This window comes from Rhinatrema bivittatum, chromosome 7, assembly GCF_901001135.1.
Source record: "Rhinatrema bivittatum chromosome 7, aRhiBiv1.1, whole genome shotgun sequence".
Taxonomy (NCBI): domain Eukaryota; kingdom Metazoa; phylum Chordata; class Amphibia; order Gymnophiona; family Rhinatrematidae; genus Rhinatrema; species Rhinatrema bivittatum.
In genome coordinates, this window is record NC_042621.1 from 250437039 (window position 1) to 250455096 (window position 18058).

The 18058-nt window shown below is 46.0% G+C and overlaps 1 protein-coding gene across 5 annotated transcripts in view; it reads right to left on the minus strand.

Annotated features, from left to right (window-relative positions):
- DOCK1 (dedicator of cytokinesis 1) overlaps positions 1–18058 on the minus strand; it is a 1428876-nt gene that overhangs the window by 134583 nt on the left and 1276235 nt on the right. For all 5 annotated transcript variants that reach the window (XM_029610025.1, XM_029610029.1, XM_029610028.1 and 2 more), the window contains one exon: positions 377–461. In XM_029610025.1, coding sequence (XP_029465885.1) covers positions 377–461 — 85 coding nt within the window. The remainder of the gene's footprint in view (positions 1–376; positions 462–18058) is intronic.

The following is an 18058-nucleotide window of genomic DNA, read 5'->3' on the forward strand; positions in this document are numbered from 1 at the left end:
TTCTCCTCTCAATGCAGTTAAAAGCCCATGCATTGTTCCGCAATATGCAGACTTTTAGCTGTATTGAGAGGTATTGCTTTGTGGGCACATGTAGGTTGGGGAAAGGAAAAGAATGGGCGTATTTTCCATTTTCAAATGCACATGTGCATTTTTCCAGCAAAATGCTGCCTGTAGAAAAAGCAGGAACTTCATGCATGTGGCAACTTTCAAAGCAAAAGTGCACATATATTTTCGCCTTGAGAACCAGTATAAAGCTCATAATTAAGAAGTACACAAGGGCTTTGCCCCAATGTACAATTGCTTCCTATTTTTACTACTTTCTTTTTTAACGGTTAAAATTACATGAGAAATTCAATACAAAAAAGATCATATTTACAGCAAATTCGTTATCTGGATCTTTCTCTCCTTTCCGAACAGGTCTTGAATACTGGAACCGAAGGACCTCATTCACTCTGTAGAAACTGAAAAATGTTGAGAAATTTCAATGATGTAAACACATTTACTTTTACTTAAGAACAGTTTAAAAGGCTGGATAAGTCTACTTAAAAACAAATTCCTGCTTCTTGGTATCTTTATAAGGATATATGTGCAATCAACTTCTGGTTTATGAAACATCTGAGAAATGAATGCATCAGTGGCCATCCATGCTGGCTCACACTGAACACAATCCCCCTGGCCCTTCTCATCCAATTCCTCCCTCCATCCCCTCTACATTTTTACATACAGAAACCTGCAAAGGCGTTAGTACTGTCTACCTGCCTGCACCGTCTGGCCTCTGTTTTATTGGGGCCATCAGCCCTCTCCATTGAGCAATCTGCGATGATAGCAGACAGAGCCAAAATGAGAAAAGCCTGCCATCTGCTATGGCCATAACAACAACATGCTTTTGGCCTGATCCAGTCTTGTACACTTGAAGGCAATCTCACTCCCACCCCAGCTGAAATGTGACCCCAGTTTCAGCCACCACATGGCTCTGCATGCAAATCCCATACCAACAAAGTGCAAGGAGAATTATTTTTATTAAACTTTTGCCAAGAACAGCATGAATGTAAACCGGTATGATGTGTCCACTAATACAGGTATAAAAAAGTGTTAAATAAATAAATAAAGTTATACTACCACAAATCTCTGCAACAAATGGTACAATATCCAGTGATATAATACCAAGAAATGGCAGGAAGGAAAGTGCTAGAGTAGGGAAATGAGTAGCTCTTTTGTGCTCTGATCTGTCCCCTCAAACCTCACCCCCTTGCCTGATCCCTGCAGCTGCCTTGGAGGAGAGGAGCTGGAACAGGAAGCAGAGGATTGATCTCTGCTGAATGAAATTTGGGGTGCTGACCAATAGAGTTGGAGTATGAGCCTTGTGTTTCCATACCATAGGAGACGCACAGGCGACCCGTGCCCCAAATCTCAATCAACAGAGAACAACCCTCTGCTCCCTAATCCAGCTTTTCCTCGTCATCCACTATTTTGCTTTTTGCCTTGGGAGAGAAGGTGAGCAGCTGAAGTGGACATAACATTAAGCCCACAGCTCTCCGTGCTTCTGAGTCTCAAAACTTAGCTGCCAGTGGGGAGTCAGGGGGGGGGGGGGGGGGGGGGCTGGGGCAAAAAGGGAGGGGTGAGGTGAAAAGGAGTGGATGGTGAGGGTGAATACTTGGGGAGATGGTACAAGGGGAGGGGGGGACAGAGAGAGAGATATGCACCAGTTTAAGGTGGAGAGATTATGGAGAGAGAAAAAAGCATGAGAGGGAGAGAAAAAGAGGCATCAGCGTGTGTATGTTGGGACGTCAAAGCCTCTCTCAAAATCTTCTCCCCCATTGCTTTTCTCCCTCTTCCCCTCCCTCCTCCCCCACTGGTGCCTTTCTTCCTCACTCCCATCCTTTTCCCCACTTGTGCTTTTCCCTATGCTATGACACCAGAGGAATCTCACTTCTGAACGATAATGATAACATTCATCATGAAAAAATGACCATTTTTAGCACAAGACTAACACACAGACTACATGTTCTATAGTCCTATTTTTGTGCTCGGAGATATAATCATTGGTCTTTTTTTTTTTTTTTTTTAATTTAGGCGTTTTATATACTGTCGTTCCAAACGTAGATCACAACAGTTTACAAGACCGCATACAAATTCATGGTCAATGATCACCTACTGTGGGGTAGCATTCACCTTCTAGTTTGACACCGCAAAGTAAACATGTTCTCATTCAAATTCATAAATATTAAGGGAATTACACTAGTTACTGTATATTCTAGTTCATATTTGTGCATTTTCTATTCTAGTTCATATCTGTGCATATTCATGTTTGACTGAACAGGAATACAAATTCTAATCCTACTAACGTGTACATTACATCATTCATTATTACTCACTCCAATAACATCAATGTGCAACATCCTATTCATTACTTATTGCTTGCTATATTAACATCAATTTACATCACATCATTCATTGCTTATTGTTTGCTCCATTATCTCTGGTACTGATGTAGTTATCAGATTATTGGTCTTTTACATTAAATTGTATGCTTTTCTGAAGAGTCATGTTTTCAGTTCAGGCTTGAAGTTCTTTCTATCTGATATTTGACGTATTGACTCTGGAAGGGAGTTGCACAACTTGGGGCCTGTTATTGAAAACATTCAGTCTCTTATTTGTATTAGGTGTGCCGCGTCGGCTGAAGAAAGGCAGCAATGGTGAGTGAGTCTGCTCGCGGGGGGACCTGCAGACTTCAGTTCATTACACACATATTGGGGTAGATTTTCAAACCGTGCGAATTGGCGTACTTTTGCTGGCGCATCAGGCGCCAGCAAAAGTACGCCTGATGCGCCAGCTGTGCATCAGGCATCAGGTAGGCTGCGCGGCTCGGCGTGCGCCGAGCCGCGCAGCCTACCCCCGTTCCCTCCGAGGCCGCTCCGAAATCGGAGCGGCCTCGGAGGGAACTTTCTTTTGCCCTCCCCTCACCTTCCCCTCCCTTCCCCTACCTAACCCACCCGCCCGGCCCTGTCTAACCCCCCCCCTTACCTTTGTCGGGGGATTTACGCCTCCCGGAGGGAGACGTAAATCCCCGCGCGCCAGCGGGCTGCTAGCGCGCCGGGACGCGACCTGGGGGCGGGTACGGAGGGCGTGGCCACGCCCCCGGACCGCCCCGGGCCGTAACCATGCCCCTGGGCCCGCCCCCAAAACGCTGCCGACACGCCCCCAAAACGCCGCACCGACCGGGCCCGCCCCCGACACGCCCCGACACGCCCCTCTCGCCAAACCCCGGGACTTACGCGAGTCCCGGGGTCTGCGCGCGCCAGTAGGCCTATTGAACATAGGCGCACCGGCGCACAGGGCCCTGCTCGCCTAAATCCGCCCGGATTTAGGCGAGCAGGGCTCTGAAAATCTGCCCCATTGCATTTTCCAGTTTATAAGATGCACCGTTGTTATATTTGTACCCCTCCATAAACATCAATGTGCCAGAAAAAGTTTGTAGATAAGTTGCACTGGTAGATGAGACACATTTGTCCTTCGTGAAGAGATAGTGACTGCATATGCTAATGTTGGCTATTGCACGCTGGTGGATCTGGCATAGTAGACCAGTGCTGAAAGTGAGTCTCCTGAGTGGTGTCTGGGCAGCAGTACGAAGAGACCACAGACACACTGTTGGTAGGGGAGGGAGCAAGAGCAGTGAGTGCCAGAAGTGAGCCTGCTGAGTGGCGTTTGGCCGGCAGCATGGAGGGGCCATCAATGCACTGATGGTAGGGGCATGAGTGAGAGACAGAGAACAAAAGCAGAAGATAAATCACACAGGTGTATAAGTTGCACTGATGACATTTTGAAAAAAAACCCCTGCAATTTATACACCGGACCAGGTAGATAAACACCTATGTGGCATTCGGTGTAAAAGATTGGATAGCCCTCAACCCATTGCTGGACTTCTGTCTGTATCTTAATTTTATTGAATTGCTACAGTTATAAAAGCTGAATAAGTTTGTGCAAGTAAATTTACACACATTCTTTCCAAAATTGAAAATATGCATATAATTCCAAATCCTGTCCCAGAATGTCTATTCAGCATGAGTGAAATTGTGTTCCATGCATACTTTTATGTGCATTCCCGCCGGGGCTATTTCAAAGAGCCACGTATGTGCATAAAAATGAGTTTTATGAAAATCACTTTATGTATGCTCTAGGAAATTCAATAGCGCAAAGGGTCCTTTAAAGTGTTTGATAATCCCTAAATATTTTAAATATGCCTCCTTTTTAAATTAAATCATATTTTCATGGCCTTTAAATATTTTTCAATTTAAAGCAATGGTCAAGTTAAATACATTTTGTAAAAGAGAAATTTTGTTCTGTTCAGTTGACAGTCAACATCATTTACAGTGACATACTGGAAATTTTAGTAGCAAAATCTGAATGAAAAGATTCCAAATATGACAATTACTCTGCAGTTACATATTAGAAGTCAGCAAATAAAATAACAAAGGCAGAAAACAAGACTAATGCATTAGAGGTATAAATTCTTGTTTCCCAAGTGTTAAAAATCAGCCTCAAATTTTTATATCATCCAAAATTAGATACATTTGCAAATACTGGATTTACTACTGGACTTAACTTATTCACGCAATGGTTAAGCTGAAACCGTACTTACATCTGGTGTTCAAGGACCACATAATTCCTAACCTTGGACCAGTACATGCAAAAGTTAACTATGAATCTTCTGGTACTCAGAAGTTCAGTTTATTTTTGGCCCATCATTTATTCAGAGGCAGTATATGCTAAAATGAGCTAATTTTATTCGAAGCAATAAAAATTACTCATAATAAAACAAACTTTTGTCATTGATGAAACTGTTACAGATCAAATGAGACAAAAGACTATAATAATCACTGTAAAACAGACACACATTAGAAGCAGATGCAAATATCCTCAAGGGCTTTGCAGCTTCTGACTCAGGGTGTTCATAAAAAAAACCCCCCAAAACAAAAAACAAACAATGAAAACCATATGGACAAAGATTTCTGTCTTTATTAAGCAATAAGTATTTTTGCCACAGGCACACAATGCAATAGTAAAAATCGTTAAGCAAACAGAATCATTAGTGCAATAATGCACAAAGCATATGGATTCAATCCACCATTAAACACTGCACAGTATGTGACATTTATTACATTTATAAACCGCCTTTCTCACGAGTTAAGATGAGGACACTGCAATTTGAAACAACATTAATTCATAATAGATACTTGGGTGACTATTTTAAGAGTTATGAGGGGGTTGCATGTATAAAACTAGCACATATGCATGCAAGAAGCATGTACGTGCATATATGATGCTTTGCAAACCCTGCAAGTATGCATGTACTTGCAGTATTGCATGTAAATTTTAACAGGGAGCAAAAGGGCAGTCTAGAAGTGTTTCAGGGTGAGGTTCAGCTTTACTATTTTGTAAGTGGTATATGTACCAATATTATCAAAATTGTTCAAACACTTTTAGACCTTGCTAGTTGATTTGCACAATTGAAAGCAGACTGGTTTTGTGTCTGCAGTTTTTGGGTGGGAGGTCTGGTTGAACACTAGTGGGATTTCAGGATGAAGTGCTGAGGTCTAGGTGAACTGGTGATTCTAAGTATGTACACAACTAAAGGGTAGATTTTCAAAGGGATATGCGCGTAACCCTTTAAAAACCCTCCTGTGCATAGGCTCGGCGGTGCGCGCAAGCCCCGGGATGCCCGTATGTCCCGGGGCTTTGAAAAAGCGGCGGGAAGGGGACGGGGTCATAGGCGGGGTGCCGGCCCGGGGGTGGGAAGGGGGCGTGGGCGGGGCGGTGGTCCGGGGGCGGGACCGAGGCCTCCGGGACAGCAGCCGGCCGGCACGTGCAAGTTATACCTGCCCAGAGGCAGGCGTAAATTCGAAAACAAAGGTAGAGGGGATTTAGGTAGGGCTAGGGGGCGGGTTAGATAGGGGAAGGTGGGGGTGGGGAGCAGAAGGAAAGTTCCCTCCGAACCGCTCCAATTTCGGAGCGGCCTCGGAGGGAACGGGGAAAGCCATCGGGGCTCCCCTAGGGCTCAGCGTATGCAAGGTGCACAACTGTGCACCCCCTTGCGCGCGCCGACCCTGGATTTTATGCGTGCATAATATACAATCGAGCATAGATTTGTGCGCGCAACCCGGCGCGCACAAATCTACGCCCTCGCGTAGGCTTGAATATCTGGCCCTAAGTATATTGAGAATGGGTTACTTGCAATCTTATAAAATACCAACCTGTGCATTTAATTCTAGATTATTATGTGTGCATTGTTATAATTAATTTGTGTACAAAATATATGCATGTATTTTTAAAAAATGGGTAGAGAAAGTATGTTTCTGCATTACAAACATACCCAAGTACTACAACATATGCACGAAGTTATGGGACAGAAATATATGGTATTTTAAAACCTGTGCAGGTTCTACCACAGTTTATAAAATACGAGCATAAATCTCCATGTGTGCCTGATGTGAGGGAGTCAGAATTGTTTTGGGAACACTGCATGCATTTCTCATAACTTAGTTTCAGATATAGAGCTAGAAAGGGTTTAACTGGCAGACAGACAAGCAGTGAATATTGAACTGAAGAGTGATAATAGCTAGAGGAGAGGAGAGATCACTTCCTGACCATTATAGAACAGACCGATCTTTTGGAAATGTAAGCTTTGCTGTATATATGTACATATGTAGTATGCTCTTTAGTATTTGATTTTACTTATTCTCTGTTCTATCCCTCTTTTTGCTTATATAAACGTATCAGAGATACTTGGTACTGCGATGTACTGAGTCAGAATGTGCATGTGAGTATTTGTGTGGTGAATAGGCTCGAGTTCAAGCCGCCAGGTATAATTCCAGTAATTGTGGATGTGTGTTTTACATTTAGTAAGCTCCCAAGCTATAGTTCTGCTGGCATGCAGGCAGAAGCCCCTTGGATAAAATTCATAGTATTTGCAGTCAGAACTCAAACAGTGCCAAATGGTGTACTACAGACAGTTTTAAAGGTGACAATGAATAATATTTAATCCATAAAAAATGAAAAACAAACAACTAATGAGTGAAAGTAAAAATGTAACACCATTAAGAAGAAAAATAAAACAAACAGGAAAATTACTAAACAACACAAGCCTATAGGGTGTAATTTGCAAAAGGATTTACATGTTTAAAACTGAGCTTTATGTATGTAAGTGCACCTTAAGCGTGTGACTGGGCTTTTGGAAACTGCTATGATATATGCTACTTTTACACACACAAATCCTTTTGAAAATTAACCCCATATAAGTATAGCACACAGAAGAATTAATACAAATTACACCACAAAAATAATCAATAGATCATAAATGTGAAATAAATAAGCAAATGTTGCTTACCTTTAACAGGTGTTCTCACAGGACAGCAGGATGTTAGTCCTCACATATGGGTGACATCACAGGATGGAGCCCAATCATGGAACACTTTTGTCAAAGTTTCTAGAACTTTGACTGGCACCTACTGGGCATGCCCAGCATGGCACTAAACTTGCAGCCAGCAGAGGTCCCCTTTCAGTCTTGTTTAAAGCTACAGGAAGTGCCAAAAAATAAAATAAGAAAACATCACGAATCCAACACCGCGGGATGGCGGGCGGGTTTCGTGAGGGCTAACATCCTGCTGTCCTGTGAGATCACCTGTTACAGGTAAGCAACATTTGCTTTCTCACAGGACAAGCAGGATGGTAGTCCTCACATATGGGTGAGTACCGAGCTGAGGATGTCCGAGAAATGCACCAAATGTACCCAAGATGTGCAATAGGCACAAGGACTGGGGTGGAATTTGGTAGAGGGCATCCTGAACCCTAACGGGCAGGTGGAAGGGTGTTGGTATATCAAGTTGTAAAAAGGTTGCGCAAGACAGATTGGCCAAAGATGGAATCTTGTCTTCCGGCCTTGACTAAGCAATAATGGGCTGTAAAGGTATGGAGAGAACTCCAGGTAGCAGCCCTGCAAATGTCAGGAAGCGGCACTGAGCGCAGGTGCGCTACTGAAGTCACCATGGCCCTCACAGAGTGTGCTTTAACACGGTCTTGAAACGGAATGCCTGCTTGCTGATAGCAAAAGGATATGCAGTCCGCTAACCAGGAGGAGAGAGTCTGCTTACCCACAGGCTGTCACAATTTGATGGAATGGAAAGAGACAAACAATTGAGAGCTTTTCCTGTGGGCAGCTGTATGGTCTAGATAGAAGGCTAGAGCCCGTTTGCAGTCAAGGGTATGCAGAGCCTGTTCTCCTGGATTGGAGTGGCCTTGGAAAGAAGGTAGGTAGTATAATGGATTGATTAATGTGAAACTCCGATACTACCTTAGGTAAGAACTTAGGGTGAGTGCGGAGTACTGCCCGGTCCTGCAGAAGTTTAGTGTACGGCAGATAGGTAACTAGGGCCTGTAACTCACTAACTCTGCGAGCAGATGTTATTGCCAAAAGGAATATCACTTTCGATGTGAGAAAGCGAAGATCACAGGATTGGAGAGGCTCGAATGGTGGTTTCATGAGCCGACCTAAGACCAGATTAAGGTCCCAAGAAGGGACCAGAGGACGCAGTGGAGGCTTGAGGTGAAGCAGTGTTACGAGGGGTTGTACCGAAATAGGAACGTCCCCGACACATTTTTGGAAGGCGGCTACTGCACTGACATGCATTCTGATGGAGGAAGTTTTTAGACCTGACTCTGACAAGTGCCATAGATAGTCTAGAAACTTTGAGGTGAAACAGGTAAAGGGATCAAGGGATTGAGAAGAACACCATGACTCAAACCTGTTCCATTTGTATAGGTAAGACTTGCTCATGGAACGCTTCCGTGAAGCAATCAGGACACGGGAAACTGGCTCTGAAAGGTTAAGTGGCTGAAGAATTAACCTTTCAACATCCAGGCCATCAGGGACAAAGCTTGAAGATTGGGGTGGCGTAGGCACCCGTCGTTCTGAATGATCAGAAGTGGGTCCTTTCCCAAGGGAATGTGCCTGCGAATGGAGAGATCCTGAAGTATTGGAAACCACACTTGGCGAGGCCAGTGAGGTGCTATCAGGATCATGCATCCCTTTGTCCTGACATAACTTCACGAGAGTCTTTGAGAGAAGTGGAAGTGGAGGGAATGCATATAGGAGACCGGTTGCCCATGAGAGGGAGAACACATCTCTTGGCTGAGAGTGTTGGCTGAGAGTGAGAGAGCAAAAGTTTTCTACTTTGCGGTTTTGAGGTGATGCAAAGAGGTCTATGCGAGGATGACCCCAACGTTGGAATACTGAATCTGCTACTGTGGGTTTGAGGGACCACTTGTGTGGATGGAAAGCGCAACTTAGGTTGTCCGCCAACACATTGTCCACTCCCGGCAAGTAGGTGGCCCTGAGGTACATCGAGTGGGAGAGGGCCTCCGCTCATATCTGTGCAGCTTCCTGACACAGTAGGTAGGAGCCTGTCCCTCCCTGTTTGTTGATGTACCACATGTCCACCTGGGTTGTCCGTCTGAATCAGGATGACCTGACTGGAAAGGCGATCCTGAAACACCCTGAGAGCATATCTGATTGCTCGCAGCTCCAGGAAATTGATTTGGTGCTTGGCTTCCTCTGGAGACCAAGTTCCTTGTGTTTGCAAATCGGCAACGTGGGCTCCCCAGCCGAGGTTGGAAGCATCGGTGGTGAGAACTATTTGAGGGTCTGGAGCCTGGAAAGGCAGGCGTTGGAGGAGATTGATCTGATTTTTCCACCAGGCTAGACACTGACAGAGTGAGTCGCTGATGTGGACAGTGGTCGATAGAGGTTGGACGGACTGAGTCCATTGTGACCTTAGAGTCCACTGCATGACTCTCGTGGTCAAGCGGGCCATTGGGGTAACCTGTACTGAGGACGCTATGTGTCCCAGTAGGATAAGGAAGTGGCGTGCAGTTGGCGGTGCTGCGACTGTAGCTGGTGTGCAAGAGAGATGAGAGTGAGAGCTCGCTGTCGAGGCAGAAATTCCTTTGCCTGCAAGGTGTCCAAGTCTGCCCCTATGAATGATAAAGTTTGAGATGGGACTAAGCAGGATTTTGTGTAGTTGACGAGAAATCCTAGCGAAATCAGAGTGTGTAAAGTAAGACGTAGGGACAACAGAGCAACTTGCTGAGTAGGAGCCCTGATCAACCAATCTTCTAGATAGGGGTAGACGTGAACACCTTGAGTCCTGAGGAAGGCTGCTACTACTACGAGGCACTTGGTGAAGACTCGTGGTGCAGATGCAAGGCCGAATGGGAGCACTCGGTATTGATAGTGCTTGGGGCCTACCAGAAATCTCAGGAACCTGCGATGAGATGGATTTATCGCAATGTGTGTGTACGCATCTTGGAGATTGAGAGAGCAGAGCCATTCTCCTCTTTGCAGAAGAGGAAGGAGGTTACCATCTTGAACTTTTCTCAGTGGAGGTACTTGTTGAGGGCACGTAAGTCCAGAATTGGATGAACGCCACCTGATTTTTGGGGATTAAAAAGTACCGGAATAGAATCCTAAGCCTTGTTGGGAGTAGGGCACTGGTTCTATTGCTCTGGACTGGAGAAGGAAGGAGACCTCCTGCTCCAGGAGTAGTGAGTGGTCGGATGTTCTCCATGTCGGTAGAGGTGGGGAGTCTGGTGGAATGGAGAGAAAGTTCAGGCGATAACCTTGAGAGATTATGGCAAGGACCCACTGGTCTGAGGTGATTGTGTGCCACCTGTTGTTGAAATGGCACAATCAACCTCCCACTGGTATCTGAGGCAGTGGATGTTGGCTGCTGCTCTCTATGCAGGAGTCAAAAGACAGAAGCAGGGCCCGGCTGAGGAGCTGCCTGCGGCTTTTGTTTCCATGATTGACGAGACTGAGCCTTTTGGAAAGGTCTCGTAGAACGAGTTCTAGACGGTGGTGGATAGGACTTCTTTGGATGGAAGAATGACTTTTTAGTATCCTTCCTGAAAGGCTGTTTGGAGGAATACACAGAGGGCATCAGAGAGAGCTGGCGAAGGGTCTCATGATGGTACTTGAGTTCCGCCACTGTCCGCTGAATCTGTTTGCCAAACAGATTGTCTCCCTTACAGGGCAGATCAGATAATCTGTCTTGTACTTCAGGGCGCAAGTCCGAAGACTTAAGCCATGCCCATCTTCTTGCCGAAATAGCAGTTGCAGGTACCCTGGAAGCAGTGTCAAAGATATCAAAAGAGGATCTTATTTCATGCTTCCCTGCCTCGAAACCCTTGTGTACCAGGGTTTGAAGCTGTTCCTGGAATTGCTGAGCAGGGACTCTGCAAAGTCCTGTGTCTGCTTGAATAAGACCCTGCTGTACTGGGTCATATACAGCTGGTAGGAGGCGATCCAAGAGATAAGCATTGATCCCTGGAAGACACGCTGGCCAATGGCATCCAGGAATTTCTGTTCCTTACCTGGGGAAAAGGAAGAGTGGGATTTTGATCTTTTTGCCCTCTTTTGGGCAGATTCTACAACCAGAGATTGGTGATCCAGCTGAGGTTTCTGGAATCCTGGGGCTGACTGGACCAAATAAGTGGTATCAGCTTTTCTGTTGACTGGAGCAACGGAACCAGGGTGTTCCCAGTTCTTTTTGAGGAGATCCAGAAGAACCTGGTGAATAGGGATGGAGGTTATTTCCTTGGGAGCATCCAGGAATTGTAACAGCTCCATCATTTGGTGCCTATCATTTTGCTTAGTCTGCAATTGGAAGGGAACCAATTCAGACATTTCCTTCACAAAATTTATGAAGGACAAGTACTCTGAAGGAGAACACTTCCTACTTTCAGTAGGAGAAGGTGGCGATGGTAAATCATCGGTGTCTTGAGATGAATCGTCAGTCCAGGTGTCATAGGGATCAGCACCTGACCCTGTAGGAACCTGAGGAGGACAGGACGATGGTATTCCTAAAGGTCCTGGTCTAGGATCTGAAGGCATCGAGGGAAGTACTGGAGGCACCGATGAAGACATCGAGGGCATTGATGGATGGATCAGTGGCACCAATGGGTGCATCGGCATCGATGGTTGAGGCATTGGAAGGACTCCCGATGGAGGAATGTGAAACGGGGTTTCCCCTCCCAATGACAGGGTAAGCAGGGAAGGCACCGGAGCCATTGGTGACCCAGGATCCATTGGTGGAACAGCGGCTATGAGCGCTTCCATCTTCGAGAGCAGCGGTGCCAATGCTGCCGGAATGGGATCGATGGTCGGTTCCGCGACTGGCACTGATTTCGGCGCCGGGGGACCTTGGAATCTGTGCATCACCTTATCGATAGCCTCCTGAACCATCCGGTCCAGTTCTTCATGGAGACCTGGAGCAAGCAGCCCCGGCTCCAGAAGGGAAGGAGGAGGCAGAGGCATAGCTGGAGGGACCACTGTTAAAGGCGGAGTCGTGGCTCCCAATACCCATACGGGTGAGGGTTGCCTCGGTGACCCGGTTGCAGAAAGGGTCAGTGCCTTTTCTGGACGGGGTTTCTTCGATGGCGGCTTGGACAATGGCGAGGTTGAAGATTCTCCTTCCTCGATGGTCCGAGACTTCCGGTGTCGATGCCAATGTTTTTCTCTACGATCCCCTTGGTCCTGAGGGGGAGTAGAGGTAGTCGAAGGCAGAGAAGTCGTCTATGCTGGACGGTCACTGGCTGGTGGCCGATACTGGCGCAAAGTGGATGGTGCCAGTTCAGACAACGTCTATGCAATAGATGGCGTTGGAGTTTGAGAACGGAAGAGAAGTTCCATTTTCTCCATTCTGGCCTTGCGACCTTTTGGCGTCATTAAGGCACATTTGGTACAAGTCAGGACATCATGGTCGCACCCGAGACACATTGCACAGACTTTATGCGGGTCTGTTATGGACATGGTGCGAGTACAGTCCGGGCACCGACGGAACCCCGACTCAATGGCCTTTGAAAAATGTATTGCAATCACAACCAGAGGCCCTATAGCAAATATGTTTCCATCCAAGATTTATTAAATATATTCAAAACACATAACCACCTGTTCTAATACATAGGAACTCCTATCTAGACGGTACATATATTAAAACATTACCAATCATTCATTACCCTACATACTCACTACCCATACATACTCAAATCATCCATACATCACATAAAATCACCCAACATGATCATTAAATACAATAATATAATATATCTTATCATTAATACCTGACATTAGAGGTTTTGATTTGGGCACTTCAACATGACAGAGTTGTGTGGGTATAGAGGTAGTCCCTGAGGAAGCCCATACCAACGGGTGAAACGAGATCTTCGTCGGGTGATAGGAATTCATATACAAGAACATTTACTGTTTTGTGCATTTCATAATTATGTAATAAAATTGTGAGGTAGTACGCTACACATTTTGAAAGATAAGATATATTATATTATTGTAGTTAATGATCATGTTGGGTGATTTTATGTGATGTATGGATGATTTGAGTATGTATGGGTAGTGAGTATGTAGGGTAATGAATGGTAATGTTTTAATATATGTACCATCTAGATAGGAGTTCCTATGTATTAGAACAGGTGGTTATGTGTTTTGAATATATTTAATAAATCTTGGATGGAAACATATTTGCTATAGGGCCTCTGGTTGTGATTGCAATATAATACAGACAGAGGCATTGCACTTGTAGTGTTTACCCTTTGAAAAATGTAGCCACAGTACGGTCGACGGCCAAACTCAATGGGAATCGACCGAAAATGGGTAAAACTTACCGGAGTACCGCAGAGGCAAAAATTCGAAGGAGGGACCCCTGTGGCGTTTGAAAGTTTTTAGTAATTCCGTGAGGAAAATTCCTGTCAGGAATCTCTGTGGAGCTCCTTAACCAGTGTGGCTATTGCTGTGCAGAAAAAAGAAGACTGAAGGGGGACCCTTGCTGGCTGTAGGTTTAGTGCCATGCTGGGCATGCCCAGTAGGTGCCAGTCAAAGTTCTAGAAACTTTGTCAAAAGTGTTCCGTGATTGGGCTCCATCCTGTGATGTCACCTATATGTGAGGACTACCATCCTGCTTGTCCTGTGAGAACAATTCTACCTCTAAATAACTTAGAGCCTGATGTTTGACACTGTGGGAAGTGAAGAAGATATCCAGCTAAAGTAAGCCAGCTAAAGTTTCTAGTATATTCAGCAGAGTGCTGCCAATTAAGCACTCCTCTAAATATAGCTGGTTAAACCTCTAGTTCAAATACATACGGCTAACTTTATAAGAGTATATCTCTAGTTCAAATATATACAACTGCTCTTTGGCATCACTAGAATTAGCCAGTTAAGTGATCCAGCTAACTGGATCCCTGAACTCCCCCAGACCACTTCCAAGTCCTACATCTGCTGTTTGAAAATTATTCTTCCTGAGTAGGGCTCCAGCTGATAGGCAGGGCTCCAGCTGACATATACTTAGTTTTAGCTCATTTAATACACAATTGATCTCATTACAGAAACCTGAAAGAACTGATTCAAGAGTTCTGGAGATGGATCATTATGTACTGGATCAGGATTGGCTAACACCTGAATAGACAATGGTCTTTGGAATATCATGATGAATATGCTTCAGACAGGTTTGTATACAATGGAGGCAGTGCATAGAAATCTAGGCGGATTTACGCACGCTGGGCCTATTTTCAAAAGGCCCGGCGGCGCACGTAAAGCCCCGGGATGCATGTATGTCCCGGGGCTCGAAAAAAGGGGTGGGGCGTTCCGGGGCAGGGTGGGGGCATTGCCAGAGCCACCAGGCACAGCGGCCATTTGCCACTGTGCCAGAGATTGTGGGCCGGCTGTTGGCCAGCGCGCACAACCTATGCCTGTCCGGAGGCAGGCGCAACTTATAAAATAAAGGTAGGGGGGTTTAGGTAGGGCTGGGGGGCGGGTTAGATAGGGGAACAGAGGGGGCCAAAGGAAAGTTCCCTCTGAGGAAAGCCATTGGGGCTCCCCTAGGGATCGGCGCACGCAAGGTGCACTAGTGTGCACCTTGCGTGCGCCGATCCCGGATTTTATAACATGCGCTCAGCTGCTCGCGCATTTTATAAAATCGGGCGTAGCTATTAAAATCTGTTTGAGAAGTCATTTGTTCTTTTTTTGCTAATCCTGTAATGCAGAAAAGCAGTTTAGTTACAAAATTAATTACTTAACTATTATTTTTAATTGCCAGTTTTCTGCATGCACTTCAGATTTACTAAGCAGTGTAATTCAAGAGGAATGATTTTCTTTTAAGACTACAATGTCCTGCCTCAACACGCAATTTCCTTTTCATCATCACAAGCCAAGAACTAGAAGTAAAAGTGTGTGATTATTTTCTTTAAAGAAAAGAAAGTTGTTTTATCAGGAGTATACCAGGATGATGGATTGCTATTATATGGATGAAAGGTACTTTGCAGTCTCTCTCGTCTTGCACTAATATGTTGGTGTGAATTCATAGCTGGAACTCACTTTCACTCTGCAGAAACATGCACAGTATCTGACTCTGCTAGAGAAACTCAAGCCTTTTTTCTGCAACAAATGTTTCTATTGAAGCAGCATTAACATTTAAAAATCAAACAAAATGTATACATTACAGTAAAATTCAACATTCATATTTGCTTTCTTTCATATTAGAGGAGACATTAAATTGATATGTCAATCTATTCTTGTCAATTTTTTTCTGAATATAGAAAACATTTCTGTTGTAAAAGCATTTTCTCTCAGACCTTGCAATTCAGACTTCAGGATGCCCTCTTACAGGCACGTGGTTTTACAGATGATGTTTCTATAAGAACATGCCATACTGGGTCAGACCAAGGGTCCATCAAGCCCAGCATCCTGTTTCCAACAGTGGCCAATCCAGGCCATAAGAACCTGGCAAGTACCCAAAAACTAAATCTATTCCATGCTACCTTTGATAGTAATAGCGGTGGTTATTATCTAAGTCAACAATTAATAGCAGGTAATGAACTTCTCTTCCAAGAACTTATCCAATCCTTTTTTAAACACAGCTATACTAACTGCACTAACCACATCTGGCAACAAATTCCAGAGTTTAATTGTGCGTTGAGTAAAAAAGAACTTTCTCCAATTAGTTTTAAATGTGCCTCATGCTAACTTCATGGAGTGCCCCCTAGTCTATCTATTATCCAAACGAGTAAAAAACCAATTCACATCTACCCGTTCTAGACCTCTACTTTTAGGAATAGACAGACACATACATATATACTGTACTGGTTTGGAAATATATCAACTAGCGTTTGACTCAACTGAATTACAGTAAGAAGGAATCTAGGATGAAACAAATCAACTGTTGTGAATCTGCCCGCGAGGAGCACGGGCAGGCCTCCTAGCTTGCCACGGCCAGTCAGGCCGCTAGTGTTGCTTTCTTCGCAGCAGGTGTGCCGCTGTCGCCGGGTTCCTCCCCAGCTACCTCCTGCCCTGCAAGGCGAGCTGCCGGGAGCTCCCCCTCGCAGCTGGGATCGCCGCTGCTGCTCCTGCTCTCCCCGATGCGGCTGGAACCTCTCCTGGGGTCCTCGTAGTCAAGGAAGCCATCCTTGCTGCTGCCGGGGTCCTTTCCCGGCAAGGAAGCTGTCCCTGCCGGTGCCTGCAGCCTTCTTGTTCTTCCTGCTTCATTCTTTGCGGCATGGTGCCGCTCCTGCAGCCTGCCTCCGCTCCATCTTCATGGCAGGGCTGCTCCCGCTGCCTGCCTTGCTTCTCCTTGGGCCTTCCATGTGGCTGAGGACACCACCAGCGCATCCTGCTCTTCTCTTCCAGCTTCCTAGGGCGCGGGCCTCTCTCCTGCTCTTCAAGGGCCAGCCAGGTGTGGCCCCCTGCTAGCTCCTCCCTGGGCGTTGTCCTCTTCAGTCCTACAAAAGGCCCCAGCGTTCATTCCAGGTTGGCCTTCGCAAGGAGTTAGATGCTCCTGGATGTTCCTGTACTTCGCTCCAGGAGGCTTCTCTGTTCCAGCTCTTCTTCAAGGTCCTGTGTTCTCTGTTTCCTGTTGGAGCTCCATGTCTTGTCCTGAAGTCCATGATCCAGTTCTGATGTCCGTCTCCTGTTCCTAATGTCCGTGATCCAGTCCAGATGTCCATCTCCTGTTCTTGATGTCTGTGACTCACTTGTGATGTCCGTCTCCTGATCCTAATGTCCGTGATCCGGTCCAGTTGTCCTGAACCCCTGGTTCCGCGTTGCCACCCTTCCTGGCCTGCCACGTCGTGGTCCGCGACCAGTGTCACGCGTGGGCTGTGTAGGGCGCCTCGTGGTGCAATGCCTTCCTCACTTCTGCAGCACAAGCCTCCAGAAGACTTCCGCTTGTATGCTTGTCCCCTGGTCTATGGAGCCCCTTGTGTTTGCTCCGTCCATGCCAAAGACTCTGCTAGTATTGGTGCCGTCCCAGTGTGGTCCGCGACCAGCCACTGGCGGCTGTGTAGGGTGCGCCCCGGTGCAGGCCTCTACAGCTTCTGAGACATGTTCCTTTCGTTACTCCACATCTCGTCTAGAGGCTCTTCGAGTCCAGCGTGGTCCGCGACCAGCCCCACGGGTGGGCTGTGTAGGGCACGCTGCGTCGCAGTCTCAACCCAGTACTTACTTGACTCTCCTGAATACCTTGAACCTAGCTTGAGTCTTCTGAATACCTTGAACCTTTCTCTGAGTACCTTGTTCCTGAGTCTCATCTGTGCATCCAAGTACCTCATATTCCTGAGTCTTCGTCTGAATCTCCATGTTGCGGTCTTCGTTGCCCTGGCCTCCATCTGGCCTGCCACTTCTTGTCATTACCCAGCGGCAGGTCCGAAGCGTGCAGGTCATCCTTGCCTTCGCTATAGCCTTGTTCCTGCTCCGGATTCCATCACTGGTCTTCACTCCAGCTTCGCTCCTGTCCAGCCCATGCTCGGGCATGCTTCGCCTGCCTCGGCACCTCTTCGGAGTTCCTCTGGGGTTGAGCTGTGGCCCAAGGACACACAATCCCCTGGAAAGTGGAACCGCTCTCCTAGTGCTTCCTAACATCAACTGTGACATAACTACAAAATGCCCTTTTCCATACAAAAAATGAAGAATGTTTAAAATCCTCAAACTATTAAAGCTGTACTTTCT